Consider the following 13,147-nt stretch of genomic DNA (forward strand, 5'->3'; position numbering starts at 1 on the left):
GTTAGGCTAACCAAAATATCAGACGTGAGTTGGATAAACAACTTTAATGAAGTTAAAACTCTTCAATAGTGAGTGCCCTGGAAGATGCACCTTGTTCCTTCTGCATTAAAGAATGAGGATTGAACACTTAAAATCATCTGATGGACCCTCGTCTCTTCCTTTATCACTTAATCTGACACTCTTAACGTCATTAAAGGCAAAACCTCCAGACACAGTGACGCAGACTAGCCTTTAATCTGCAATTTAAATGCTTTACCTGTCATTAATTCACTTCCGAACCTTTTGCCCGAGTTTCAAACTCGCCCACTCCATGACGACAAGAACAAGAACATGAACATTGAGGATGTAATATGTTGTGCACAAGTTGCATGATGAAGTGATTATTTTTCAGGAGCCAGCAGAGGGAGTCAGTCAGACCAGCCACCAAACACCATAGCTGATTCTGCTTACAGCCTTAATAGGATTAAACTAAATCAAATTATTAATGTTTGCTTTTAAATCAGGCCCTTCAAGGCAACTCATGGGCCAATCATGTTTTACCTCCTCCTTTTATCTATCCTGTTAAACTCACTTTAGATCCACCTCGGTGAAGTGTAATGCACTTATCTGAATAATATCAGATGTTAGAACATTATTCACTTGTGTAATTCACAGAGACGTGAGAGGCATCTAAATAATACACACAGAAGAGATTAAGGTATAATTTTCATGAAACTCCAAAGGTCCAAAAATGTTTAGTTGTTCCAAAACTTTGGCTTGCATTGGATGTTTAATTCAAAGTGCAACTTCAGTTGATTCCAGCCACGCATTATGTTCAAACATTGCTTTTTGCCATTTGGCAGGTCTTTGTCCTCAGTTGTCCTGAATCCATATGAAATGGGGAACAGAGTTGAAGGACATTTTTTTTCCCCACTCCCACCAAAAAACGCACAAATTGGTCAAGCTACGGTCTGCAGGTCCTGCAATTACATATTTTAATATCATCTTCCCTGTCGGATCACTTCCTCCTGGCTGGCATGGTTTTATGGCCCTGGATTACTGCATTCCCATAGGGGATTAGGAAGGGCACAAATCATAAGAAACACACAAAGATAGAAAATCACAAAGGGAGACTCTGGGCTAATCCCCCTCCATTATGAGACATTTTATTCATTTGTTTCATTATTTATTGAGGCTATATAAATGTCATAACTCCATATCTTTGGGGTTCAAATTCATAGTTTGAATTTATTTTTTATGATATGATATATGATCATTTTATGGTAAGAAAACTGTCATTCTATATTGTTGGTAAGCGACCCTGTCATGTCATAAAAGCTTTCACAGCACAATGGTGCCGAAAGAAAAATTACTGAAGACAAATGATTTCTTATCTTATCTTATCTTATCGAGTTCATCACTGATGACGTGCCCAAGTAGCACCAGACAGTGTATGTTAGAAAGAACGAGGCTCTATGAGTCTTTCATGAACAGGTGACCTCCCTGAAGAGACTTTCTTCATTTTGGTCTCAATGTTGTAATGAAAGTTCAGAACACAGAGGTTCTTAGGAGCAGTGTTTTATGACAAAAAGATACACTGAAGATTTTTAACAGCATGCAGTGCTTAAAAATGTGGATATGTAAATCTTGTTCCATACTTCCAGGTCCATCTGAACATACTCTGTAATTATGTTTTTTGCCACCAAATACATCAAATAGACCTAGCCCATGTCAGAGAATGTCCATTTTCAACAGGTTCATAAGAATGATTCATGCAACAATGAGTTCTTTCACCCTGATTGGCAAAAGGCAATCCCCCAATGATGCATGTAGTGTAATCTGTTCAGTTTTACACATGCATAGATTTGTTCCTTTCCTACCATGGAGGTATTACAGATTCCTGAGGATGCTAGATTAACTAGATTGCTAGATTAACATTCACAAGCATCTCCATGGTATTCAATCAGCAGCGTATACAGCACAGAGGCAGACAATTTGGACACCACCACCTTTGCGTCACAGATCGTGACCCAAATATTTCTGTTATGATAAGTCAATGAGAGAACATTACATTTTCTGCAATATTTTTGAAGTGTGGAAATAACAGTTGTACAGAATTATCAGGTTAGCTTGCTTTATAGGTGATAAGAGGTAGGTCCTCCACACTTCTGTGAACTACCTGCTGCATCTCAGGAAATGGACTGGCAATGCAGTTACTGCAGCGCACGGATCCATAATACTGTAGGATTTCTAGGTTGTGATATTTCATAAAAGGCTCTGTGTGCATGTTCTCTACTATGATGTTTATGTACAGGTGGGGGCTACTGGGTGCAAAAAATATAATTCTAAGCATCTCATAAATAAAAAAAAATGGCCATATCATTCACTTCATATCAACCACTGACATGTATTCTGACTGTTCAAATGTTTAGGACACAATGTCTCCCTGTCCAAGTCTAAGAGGGTGAGCCAAGGTGACAGATGTAATCCCTGATTGACTTTACCAGTTAAATCCACTTTAATCAATGATACGTGGAAACGTAAAAGAGGGCTTGATCCTACACGCCATTGGGCACTCGCTACAGGCAATTCAGATAAGAAACATACACTTTGGCTGACACCTCATACAAAGGCTCATGTCTTTAAGTTACCACAATTCCACAAAGCATTCCATAGGAATATTGAAGTAGGAATATGGCTAGGCCCTTGATGGAGAGAACACTGGAATCCCAAAGGGTGTCAGACATGTGAAGACCACTGCTAGACGCTAGCTATGCATCCACTTTGAGATTTAACCTCCCCCCTGGCCTACAACTTCCATAAAGTGACTCCTGGAAAAGAGGGAGCAGTCTGTTGCCAGACTCTGGAATTCAATCCAAGGGGATCCTTGGCACCCACAGGAGCTTTCTCTGACAGCAGTGTGTTCCTAGGTTCAAGAACCTGGCACGGTGTTTAGGAGCACAGGGTTCAGCTGAGGACTGCAACTCTCAGGAGCTCACCTTTACTGTGTCGGTCAGGTGCTGGGGCTCTGAGACCATAAAAGGCTCAGGGCCAAGAGCTTCTGTATACAATAGTCAGAGTATGTTAACTTTAGCTCTACTACTACTGTAGTTAAATTTTAACTTTTATCTCTGATCAAATAGGTGTGTTAATTTTAGGAGATGAATGCAATTCTGTTGATTTTAATTTGATCTCCAAATAAATTTTACAAAGCATTTCCTAACTAGGAGAATGCTGAAAGTGAAATTGGAGAAACCAGAGAATTTCAAGGAAATTCCAACTTGTGTCCAAGCCTACATGTCACAGAAATGTCTCTGGCATAAAACATACATGTTAGCTGATTCCTGAACAATCAGAAAATGTATTTATCCTGAAGCAATATCTCCCTCTGAAGTCGACGAATGCACTTTTAAATCCTCTAATATGTTTGAAATTTTCCACTTGATTTTCCTGACTTCTATATTAGATCTCATCCTTTTAGCAGCTTTAGCAACACAAAGCAAATCCAGCCCAGGCCCTATGGTAATGAAAAGAAAGAGGATAAAGACTCAATCTGTGGTATATCCCGTGGGTAAAAGACAAATACCAGGCTTACAAAGCATTACATCTAATGACATATTTAATTTTGGATGTAACGTGACAACGAAACAAAACAAAAGGGGAGGGGGAGTGACGACTCTCCCTGCCTAAATCTTTTTTAAATGTCATCAGTTCTATAGGACGACGGCGAGAGTAGCTTTCATTATGCAACGTTTCAATGCTCCATGCAAAGTGTGAGGAGGGGTGCATGACTATCAAAATATCGGCAAATGTCCCTCTGTCCCAAGAGCTCTTACAAAACTGTGATGAGTCAGAGGAACTGTTGTCCTGAGATCTTAGCCCGGATGAACTGGGAAGAAAAGAGGATATCTCTCCCCAATCCCCTGTAACTCCAGAAAGCCTCTCCATGCAGGCAGGCTGCTGTGCGCTTTGTAATTCCTTACTTATATCAGCAATAACATTCAAGATTTCGCATATTAAGCCCTGAGGCGCTGGGCATATTGCTGGACAATTACACTACAACACAAGCAGATACTGGTGATCTGAGTTTTAATCCCGGATAAAGCACCCCCACCCCCTTCCAGATTTCGCTCTGCTAGGAGAATGACAGCCAGAGAAGTGAATTACAGTGGGTTGGTGCGATACCTGCACTAGACATCAGTGGAAAGTTCATGTCTGTTGTGTTCATCTCTGCATCACCCAGATAATGCTACAAAAATGCTGCAGACCATCTACAACATCTTTACACATTTTATGTAATATCTTTGTTACATGTTTTTGAACATATCCTCTTTACAAATATAAGCAGAATTTTACACAATTATATTTACACAATGATAAACAGAAAAGCACAGCAACAATCAATTCGGTATACAGCATAAAGATTCAGTACAAAGGTTAAAGAAAATATAAAGGTCAAGAAAGTATTAAGAAATATATTAGTATATATTACGGCATCCAGTAGTAGTAGTACAGCACATGTCACACCTGACACCATGTCTATGACTCTGATGGAGGGTCCAGCTGGTCCATCTCCTTCTGCAGCTTGTCTCGGAGTTTGTGGAACGAGGGCCTCTTCCCCGGCTCGTCCTGCCAGCAGCCCCTCATGAGCTGGTACAGGGCAGGGGGGCAGTCCTCAGGGGCCTCCATCCGGTAGCCCTGCTCCACCCGCTCACGCACCTCTTTCAGGGACTGCAACAGCAAACATAGAGGAGGGACACTTTCTTTCTTTCTTATGAAAACAAATTGTATCATGGTATATTTTCTCTCCTCAATAATAAACTCAATATGGAAATTGTTTGCATGGTTGGGTCCTGCACAAAGGTTCTTCACTTCCCCTTAGATACATCAGGTTAGATCATTTTGTGCAAGTATATGTCTGTGCATTTGGTGGTATGACATTTAAATTGATTCTGACTCACAGAAAGACCTGTTGTCAGTCTAAGCACCACAAATAGACTTTATAGCATATTATGAAACTAGCCCAAGAGATGGTTTCGACTGCAAAGTACAGTGGACTGTTGGCTGGCAACCCATGGAGACTTAAGGTCATCTGAGGAGAGTGGGTCAGTCCAGTGACTACAGAAATAAGGCTTAGTTTCAGTGACTAAAAATAAGGCTGGATTGTGTACCACTGACAAATAGTTAATGAGTTAAATCCTGATGAGGTTGTAATAAGACTCATTACTGGCTCTGAGTTGAGCATGCCCCGTTAACAGACTTTGATTAATGCATTTGAACCTGCACCTCTGACAATTTCATTAGCTCGAACTCTCCCCCACTCTTTCTCATTTTGCACAGCACACCTTCCCCTCGATGGCACTGAAAAGAACATTCACTGTAAAATGACATTTTAAGTCTCCACTGTTACGGAACCTCAAACCTTATCCACCCTAAGATCTCTTCATGTCACACCACCGGAAGTGCGCAATGGAAGTGATAGTGGCGGATGAGCTGACGCAGTTACAGTGCAGATTGGCTTGTTCCTGTCTGAGTCCATGTCAATGTCAATGAGACCAGACACAGGAGTAATGGAGGTGTGCAACAGAATTATGATTCTCATTAGAGCTCTCTAGGAACTTACCACCGTCACGGTTCACCACGTAGCACTATAAACTAAGCACAGGAGCACAGGAACCCAAGGATATTAGATAGATAGATAGATAGATAGATAGATAGATAGATAGATAGATAGATAGATAGATACTTTATTGATCCCCAAGGGGAAATTCAAGAAATATTCATATTCAGTCATACACTAATAAAAGAAACCGAAAGGTTTAATCACTTTAAAAACTGACAATGCTTATGCACTTAGAAACAGGTTGTTCATCCCCTGACCTGGGCGCATTAAGGACACTCGCTGACCTGACCTGTCTAGTGACCCTTTGTCACGAATGACAAACTGAAAAAAGTAGCTGGTAGTATGGGTGCGTGGGCCAGAAGGTTTGTTCGATGAGCCTTTAGGACCATGTGTAACACAGGGATCTGTAAGTAAGATAATCCCTGGCCCATGCTGCCCCATCACCCCAACCTACCTCACACCACCCCACCCCACTCTCCCCCCAGCATTTCCTCTACTGGCTTGCTGCCATGAGGAGCTGTTGCCGTAGAAACAAGCCCCACAAGCATTAATCCGGGTTTATCCCTGCCTTTATTACCTGCTTAGTGAAACCGCTTTGATTTCTCTGTGTCACATACCTGTGTGGTGAGTAACTGATGGAAATGCGGGCAAAGGAGAAGATGGGCTCATGCAATGGAAGCAGGTGACCATCATCAGACTCCCACATGCAAGCTATGATGACTGAGATTCAACCAGCATTTGTCTAGACATCTTTAACATGATGAAAATGACTCCCAAAACTATAGTTTGCCTGTACTACATTATTAGTTCCGTTTCTTACTGTCTTTAAGATTTTTTTACAAAACTGTACAGTAAATATTGTCCTTGTTATTTTAATTCAATGATCAAGACGTACCTCCCCAACCGCCCACTGCGGTCTTCTGAAAAACGCCTGTTGTGTCGACCAGTCATAAACACTAGATCAAATTCAAGACTTTTTTCCTCAGTGGTTCCATGTTGGTGGAATGAGTTGCCCAGTGCTCTCCGTTCCTGTGATAATTTTGGGTCTTTTAAAAGGGGTCTAAAGAAATATCTGTTCAACATGCACAGTTCATTAAGCACTTTTTATGTGTTATGGTTTGTATAGTATTGTTTAATTTTCATTAGGCTGTTGATTAATTTGACATTGTTGTTTATTATTGATATTCTCCATAATACAGTATTACCATGCTATTGTTATTATATTATTGATTGAATGTACATTATTGTTTAGTATTGCTATTTTTCCTTTTTTTCATTGTTTATTTCATTAGGCTATTGATTGAATTGACATGGTTGTTTATTATTGCTATTCTCCTTATTATAGTCTGACCAACATCTTAATTTGTTCCCTGTTTAAATTTGTTCCCTGTTTAAAAGTATTATATTGTTTTGTATTTGTATGTTGCTTTGGACAAAAAACCATAACCATAATCATAACCATAAATAAGTAAATCTCAATTTTGACTCCTATCAAATTTTGAGTTTTGCTTGGTTCTTTTCCCCCAATAGTCCATCAAAGCTGATCCACCAAGAATGTTGATCTCCAACAATGTTGATCTCCATGATCTCCAACAGTGTCTCTGAGCTGATCATGTAGCCAAGTGGGCCCTTCTGAGAAGAACTACTGAAGTCTTGTCCATTCATTTGCTTTAACTACATTCTGCATGCAGCTGAATGTTTCTAACCCCTTCCCAAGTCCTGACTGACCACAGACTATCCTGAGGTGTAGAGGGCTGGCCTTAACTCACCATCTTTGGGTAAGGCTGACGGCCGTAGGAAAATGTTTCCCACAGTAAGATCCCATAGCTCCAAACATCTGACCGAGTGGAAAATTTCTGGAACAAACAGTCAACAAGCACAGTGGTTGTTCAGTACTGAATATGAAATATTGCTGTTGGCATTTCTATAAGCACAGTACAAAGTGAACGCCTCAAAAAAATAAGTGTGGAGGACACCAACCCCACCTCTTTCTTCAAAGCCTCTGGTGCCGTCCATTTGACAGGTAACTTCACCTGCTCGGAGCCCTTTGAGTCCCCTTTGGTGAGCCCAAAATCACTGACTTTGGCCACCGTGTCCTTGGACACCAGGATGTTACGGGCTGCCAGGTCCCTGTGAACCAACTTTTTGGACTCGAGGTACTCCATTCCTTCACATACGTCACTGATAACAACAAATTCAATAGCACACTAGTCTCACAAACAGTGTCAAACTGTCTACTCTGGCTCTCAATGAAATGTTTCATTCAATCATTACATATGGCAGTGAAGATCAGAGTAACACAGGAGGGAGAAAAAGACAAAGCCTTACAGTGCAATACGCATCAGCTGGCCTGAGCTGATCTGAGAGCGCCCTCTTGTGCGTAGATAATTCACAAGATTGCCCTAAAACACAGACAATAACCAGAGACTTTTTAATGAGGAGACACAGCACTCAAAAAATCCTCCATAGAAATGCATGGGGTTAGTTTGTAATGCCAAAATGGCAGTTGTCTACATATATCTCACAGCTTCCGTGGCAAAACGTCAATATGTGAATACATTGAGCCAATCATGTGGTGTGTTGTGAATACATTGACCCAATAATGTGGTGTGTTGTGAAGACATCGTGCTAATCATGTGTTGTGATCTCGCCGCTGGAGCTAGGTTGGTGTCGTGAAGCCTTGCGCATGCACATTTCTGCCGAAATAGATGCCCGATAAGTGCCCAAAAAGCGTTGCAATATGGCCGCCGAGTGGAGGGACTTGCCTAAAAGGACTTTGCAAGAACCCTTAAGGCCTTTATGCATTATTATTATTAATGATTAACTTTTGCTCATATGTTTTCACACTTAGTGAAGTCTAGTAGAACATAATCTAATGTTAATAAGTAGTACAAGTCTAGTCTAGTAGAACATAATCTAATGTTCATAAGCACAATACACCAACAAAGTTAGTTGGATATACACCTACCTTGTCCATCAATTCTGTGACTATGTAGAGTCCATTTTGTAAAATCACACCCAACAACCTCACCAAATTCTTGTGCTGGAGTTTCCTATGGGTGATAAAACAGCAATTAAGGGAGTTTAAAAATGTTCCACTAAATAGAATGAGCTCTTAATCATTTTTGCAATTACTTTACCTCTGTGTACTCTGTAAACAAACAGATGTTTATTGTGCAGATTTAAGAAATTTCCCAGACTATACTACCATAACACTAACCTCAAAATATATATAGCAAACCACCCATACTGAATAACCAACTGTGATCTAAGACAAATGTGTGTGAAAATGGTTCTAATTTAAGGTGTATAGAATAGAATAGAATATAGAAGAAAATGTCATCATGCACTTTCTTGAGTAAAACTCACGTCATAACTGCTGTTTCTGACAAAAAAGATTGAGCTGTAACATCACATTTGATGTTCTTCACTGCCACCTGCTGGCCCATGTACTCCCCTTTATACACTTCTGTGGACAAAAGAAGGACTCACTGTAAGTTGGAGCCTGATGTAAAAAACTGGTTTACATTGACAAGAATCATTAATAAGAAGTGTGTAGCATCTGATCCACACCAAACAGATATTATCTGACATCTGACATGCCATTTATGGCATTTCACTTCAAATTAATCGTCTGATATTTGAAAACTGCAATATCACATCTTAAAATTATGTCTTATTTTTAAAGGTGAAAAGACTCACCCCCAAACTCTCCCTCTCCAATGCTTGCTCCTAGGATGAGCTTGTCCATATCGAGGAGCCATCCCGCTAAGACCAAAAGGAGCAACAGACAAAAGACAAATTAATTAATCTCAATGAATGATCACACTGACTTTTATCTAAAAGTCCATCAGTTTCGTCTGTTTCAATTACCTATCCATTGAAATACATGATATCTACAACCCTTGAGGGCTTCACATGGACACCATGTGTAATTCCACATAGGGAAAGTTTCTTCTTTGGAAGGTAAAGAGAATTTGGAAGGTAAAGACAAATGTCAGAGGGCTAAAATAAAATAAAGCTTTACAGTAGTATTTACTTTATATATAAAGAACAAGAGAAGCCAAAATTATCTGTATATATTATGAACACTTACTTTTAGATAGCTCTAACTCAGCTGATCTGATTCCCTCTTTCTCTTTGGCTCTGTGCAGAATGGTAGCAATGGCTCCCGTATTTTTAGAATAAAACTTTAAAATCAAAGTAAGTGGAAACAGATGCTGAAATAACATTCTTGTCAGATGCAACTGTAACAATGTCTAAAATCAATACAAAGAAATAATACAGACCTCATGTCTGAATTCATTTCTACACTCTTGAAGAAATAGTGCTAGATTTAGAGTTATCTACGTGTTGAGAGGGCCATAGACCGATATGAAAGGGCCATTATCAATGGCTTTAGCACAGTCCGTGGACCTGCATTTGAGAGTCGTGCATACCATTTTTTCATTATTTTGAAACCTAATATACAACCTTAATATATAGTGTTTTTGTTTGTCCAGATTTATCAGGATTTCTGTAATTTCCCAACTATTAGCCGCGGCTTATACATTGATTTTGCAAAATTTCTTCAACTATGAGGTTAATACACGGGGGGCAGTTAATATGGTATTAATATGGTTTTGATTCTTTTAACTTGCATAAAACACTGTCCTGTGGCTTATACACAATGCGGCTAACCATGGCGGCTGGTGGTTCTAAAAATAACGGAGGAAGAAAGGTGCGCTTGATTGGTGTTGGTGACAATTGTTTGAGGTTGTGATGGTGTTGGTGGCATATGTGAACAATAGAGTAGGCTACCTACCCAGACACATTTAAAGCAGCAGTATGTACTATGTAGCATTTTAACTTGCTATGTTATGCTATAAAAGCTGTTCTGACATTCTCAGGGGTGGTCTGACCTAAGGAGCTAGGCTAGCATGCAGTAGCCAGAAAGGTTGTGGGTTCAATTCTTGGCTTTCACCATTGTGCATTTGAGCAAGGCACTTGACCCCAAATTGCTCCAGGGACAATGGACTTTGTAATGTAATTCAAATATATAACACTTTGGATAATAGTGTCTACTAAATTAATGAATATAAATGTAAATAAATGTATTTGTCACCAACACCAATCAAGCGCACCTTCCTTCCTCCGTTATGTTTAGAACCACCGCCACTGTCCCATGAAAACAAAAAAACATGGACAAACTATATTCATGATTACCCCAAAAAACATCAAACTGAAAAACCATGGTAATGGTTTTTAATGGTTTTTGTGCACTGGAAATTACAAAATGGTAGTGATTCTTTGTAATGGTTTTTGTGCACTGGAAATTACAAAATGGTAGTGATTCTTGGTAGTCTTTGATCTTGATGTGTATCCTTAACATGACTGAGTTAAAGAGATGGTGACCGAGATGTGGGGGAGATGGGTCCAGATAAAGGTCTACGGTAATGCTTGATGTACTGAGAGTCTTTTGGAGTTTGTAGTGGCACTGTCACTGACTACACCAACAGAAACTTCAGCCAGGGGACTATACTAAAAAAGGCTACTATAGAGGAAGTAAGTCAGACTCCACATTCCTGAGAAGGACAGATAGGGCAGGGAAGCTGATCCGCAGTAGCGTCCTACTCATTCAAAACACTATCTCACTGTTCTTCCCCATACAGTTTATCTGCATGACTAAGTCTATTATTTTCAAAAGGGGATGATGACTGGGTTGGAACCAAGGCTTTCATTTGATTTTATTCATCTATACATCTCTAGGTCAAGGTAGCCTACCTAAAGTAGCCGATAATGCAATATTCTGCATATGGTTGAATAAAATAGGAAGATCACAGCATTGTCATTTCACCATATTTATGTCTAATATCAGTTAAATGAGACATAAACATACTGAACGTGAATGCCTTGCAAGTCCTTGTCAGTATCCCAAGAAGTGGCTGTTTCAAAGAGGTTGAAGAACTCAAATAAAAAAAATTCTATTGTTTACATATACATAAGGATGCTATGGATAACAATTTCCAAAGAATGCACATCTTAAATTCAGAAACCATGAATCTGTACAGGTGTATGGAGCACCCACCTCAATCATATCAATAAGGTTATGGAAGAACTGTGATTTGTCAATGGTCAGTTTGTTGTCCTGGTAGATGACTCGGTAGTGAATGACCTCCCCAGCAAAGCTGACGCACAGGACATAATCACCCGGGTGGCGGATGGACTCGCGCACCAGAAACAGACCATCCTCCCTAGGTTTCAACTTCTTCACAGCCTGGGGCCCTGAAATCTTCCCATGAAACCAACTAACCCATTGGAATGAACAGAAGAGATGTTTTAGTGGAGCCAAAACTAGCTTGTAATCTGAAGACAATTTGACAGTATTGGTGAACTTCAGCTGTGCATATCTGTGCAAAAACACTGAACTGAATAGTTGTGGCTATATCATTTGGTCAGTATTTTTTCTTTACTTCATTACTTTCATTTCTCTAGTCTCTTAGTACATGCCGTTGTATTAGAACTGCAGGGAACCAATCTGACCAAACCAACCAAAACTTCCTTCATAGGCAGAAAGTAAAAACTCAGTTTGCATGTTAGATGTTTGCAAAGGACAAACCCTGCATTCCAATAATGGATAGTCTTACCCCTCAAAGTGTAAGAAAAGTTGATGATCTTTTGCCATCTGTATGTCGCACAGCCTACTGCACTTCTTATCTCAGCAAGAAAGACATAATAGCCTAAACAATATAATGTGGAGACTTACGGCATTAGGCTGAGGCAGGAGTCTATGCGGATAGCCTCTCTCTCCCTCATATTACCACAAGAAACCAGCCCTTTATCTCCCGTTTTGTTGTTATAGGCTTTATATATACCCCTGTCCTGAAAAAACACAGTAGCCTATCATTGATTTGTTCTGTCAGTTTAATGATATGTATTAGCCTGCACATCAAAGTTGACTTTACCTGCGTTGTCTCCACAATAGTAAGGATATCTCCTTTATGATAAGCAATTTCACCAGGTTTAAGCTTTAAGTGATTACATTTGGCGACACACTGCCCACCTGCCACCAGAACATTCTTTAGAAAAAAAGAAGCACAAATTATGTTATTTTCACTGGGCTAAAGGTTCGTAGCCTACAAGGTCAACAGCCGGACATCAAGCATAGTAGCCATACTCACCACTGCCATATTCAAGAGTAGCTGTTTACATTTACATTGGAGTAGCCTATTTTCTCTTTGACCAAGTCGTCAATATCGCACTCGTTCCTCCATGACAGGTAAGGCGTAACCTATTATATTGACAAATTTCAGTTAGGCTGTTCAATAGGCTGTTAGGCTATTGAAAAGGACATTTACTTTTGACTAAATTGCGATTCACTCTCTTGGACATCCAACAGTTGTCACCCACACACATTTAAAACCAACTTCCGCCAGATAGTCACGTAGGCTATTAGTCACACGCTCAAAAACACCCTTCAATATGATGTAAAATATTTGGAAAGTCGCATGTAGCCTGTCACAATTTATTTGTTGTCGAGCTGACTAATTCTGAGGAAATCTTAAA

General features: G+C 39.8%; 1 protein-coding gene across 1 annotated transcript; it reads right to left on the reverse strand.

Moving 5' to 3' along the window:
• Positions 1-4,106: 4,106 nt before the first annotated feature.
• On the reverse strand, positions 4,107-13,054 carry matk (megakaryocyte-associated tyrosine kinase). Its single transcript, XM_048252812.1, has 12 exons — positions 12,763-13,054; positions 12,547-12,660; positions 12,348-12,463; positions 11,670-11,889; positions 9,699-9,792; positions 9,305-9,370; positions 8,972-9,071; positions 8,571-8,655; positions 7,931-8,004; positions 7,588-7,783; positions 7,372-7,458; positions 4,107-4,710 (listed from the first exon to the last, which is right to left on the reverse strand). Exons 1-12 carry the CDS (start codon positions 12,769-12,771, stop codon positions 4,519-4,521), a joined length of 1,353 nt encoding a protein of 450 aa, XP_048108769.1. The 5' UTR covers positions 12,772-13,054; the 3' UTR covers positions 4,107-4,518.
• Between the last annotated feature and the right edge of the window lie 93 nt (positions 13,055-13,147).

This window comes from Alosa alosa, chromosome 9 (genome assembly GCF_017589495.1).
Source record: "Alosa alosa isolate M-15738 ecotype Scorff River chromosome 9, AALO_Geno_1.1, whole genome shotgun sequence".
In the NCBI taxonomy this organism is placed as follows: domain Eukaryota; kingdom Metazoa; phylum Chordata; class Actinopteri; order Clupeiformes; family Clupeidae; genus Alosa; species Alosa alosa.

What these genes read in the sequence shown, in the direction of transcription:
- matk (XM_048252812.1), bottom strand. An exon ending in ACCTTATTGATATGATTGAG is followed by an intron (nt 9,793 to 11,669) that starts GTGGGTGCTCCA and finishes TTGATTTTAAAG; the next exon opens with TTTTATTCTAAAAATACGGG. An exon ending in TGAGTTAGAGCTATCTAAAA is followed by an intron (nt 9,371 to 9,698) that starts GTAAGTGTTCAT and finishes TTTTGGTCTTAG; the next exon opens with CGGGATGGCTCCTCGATATG.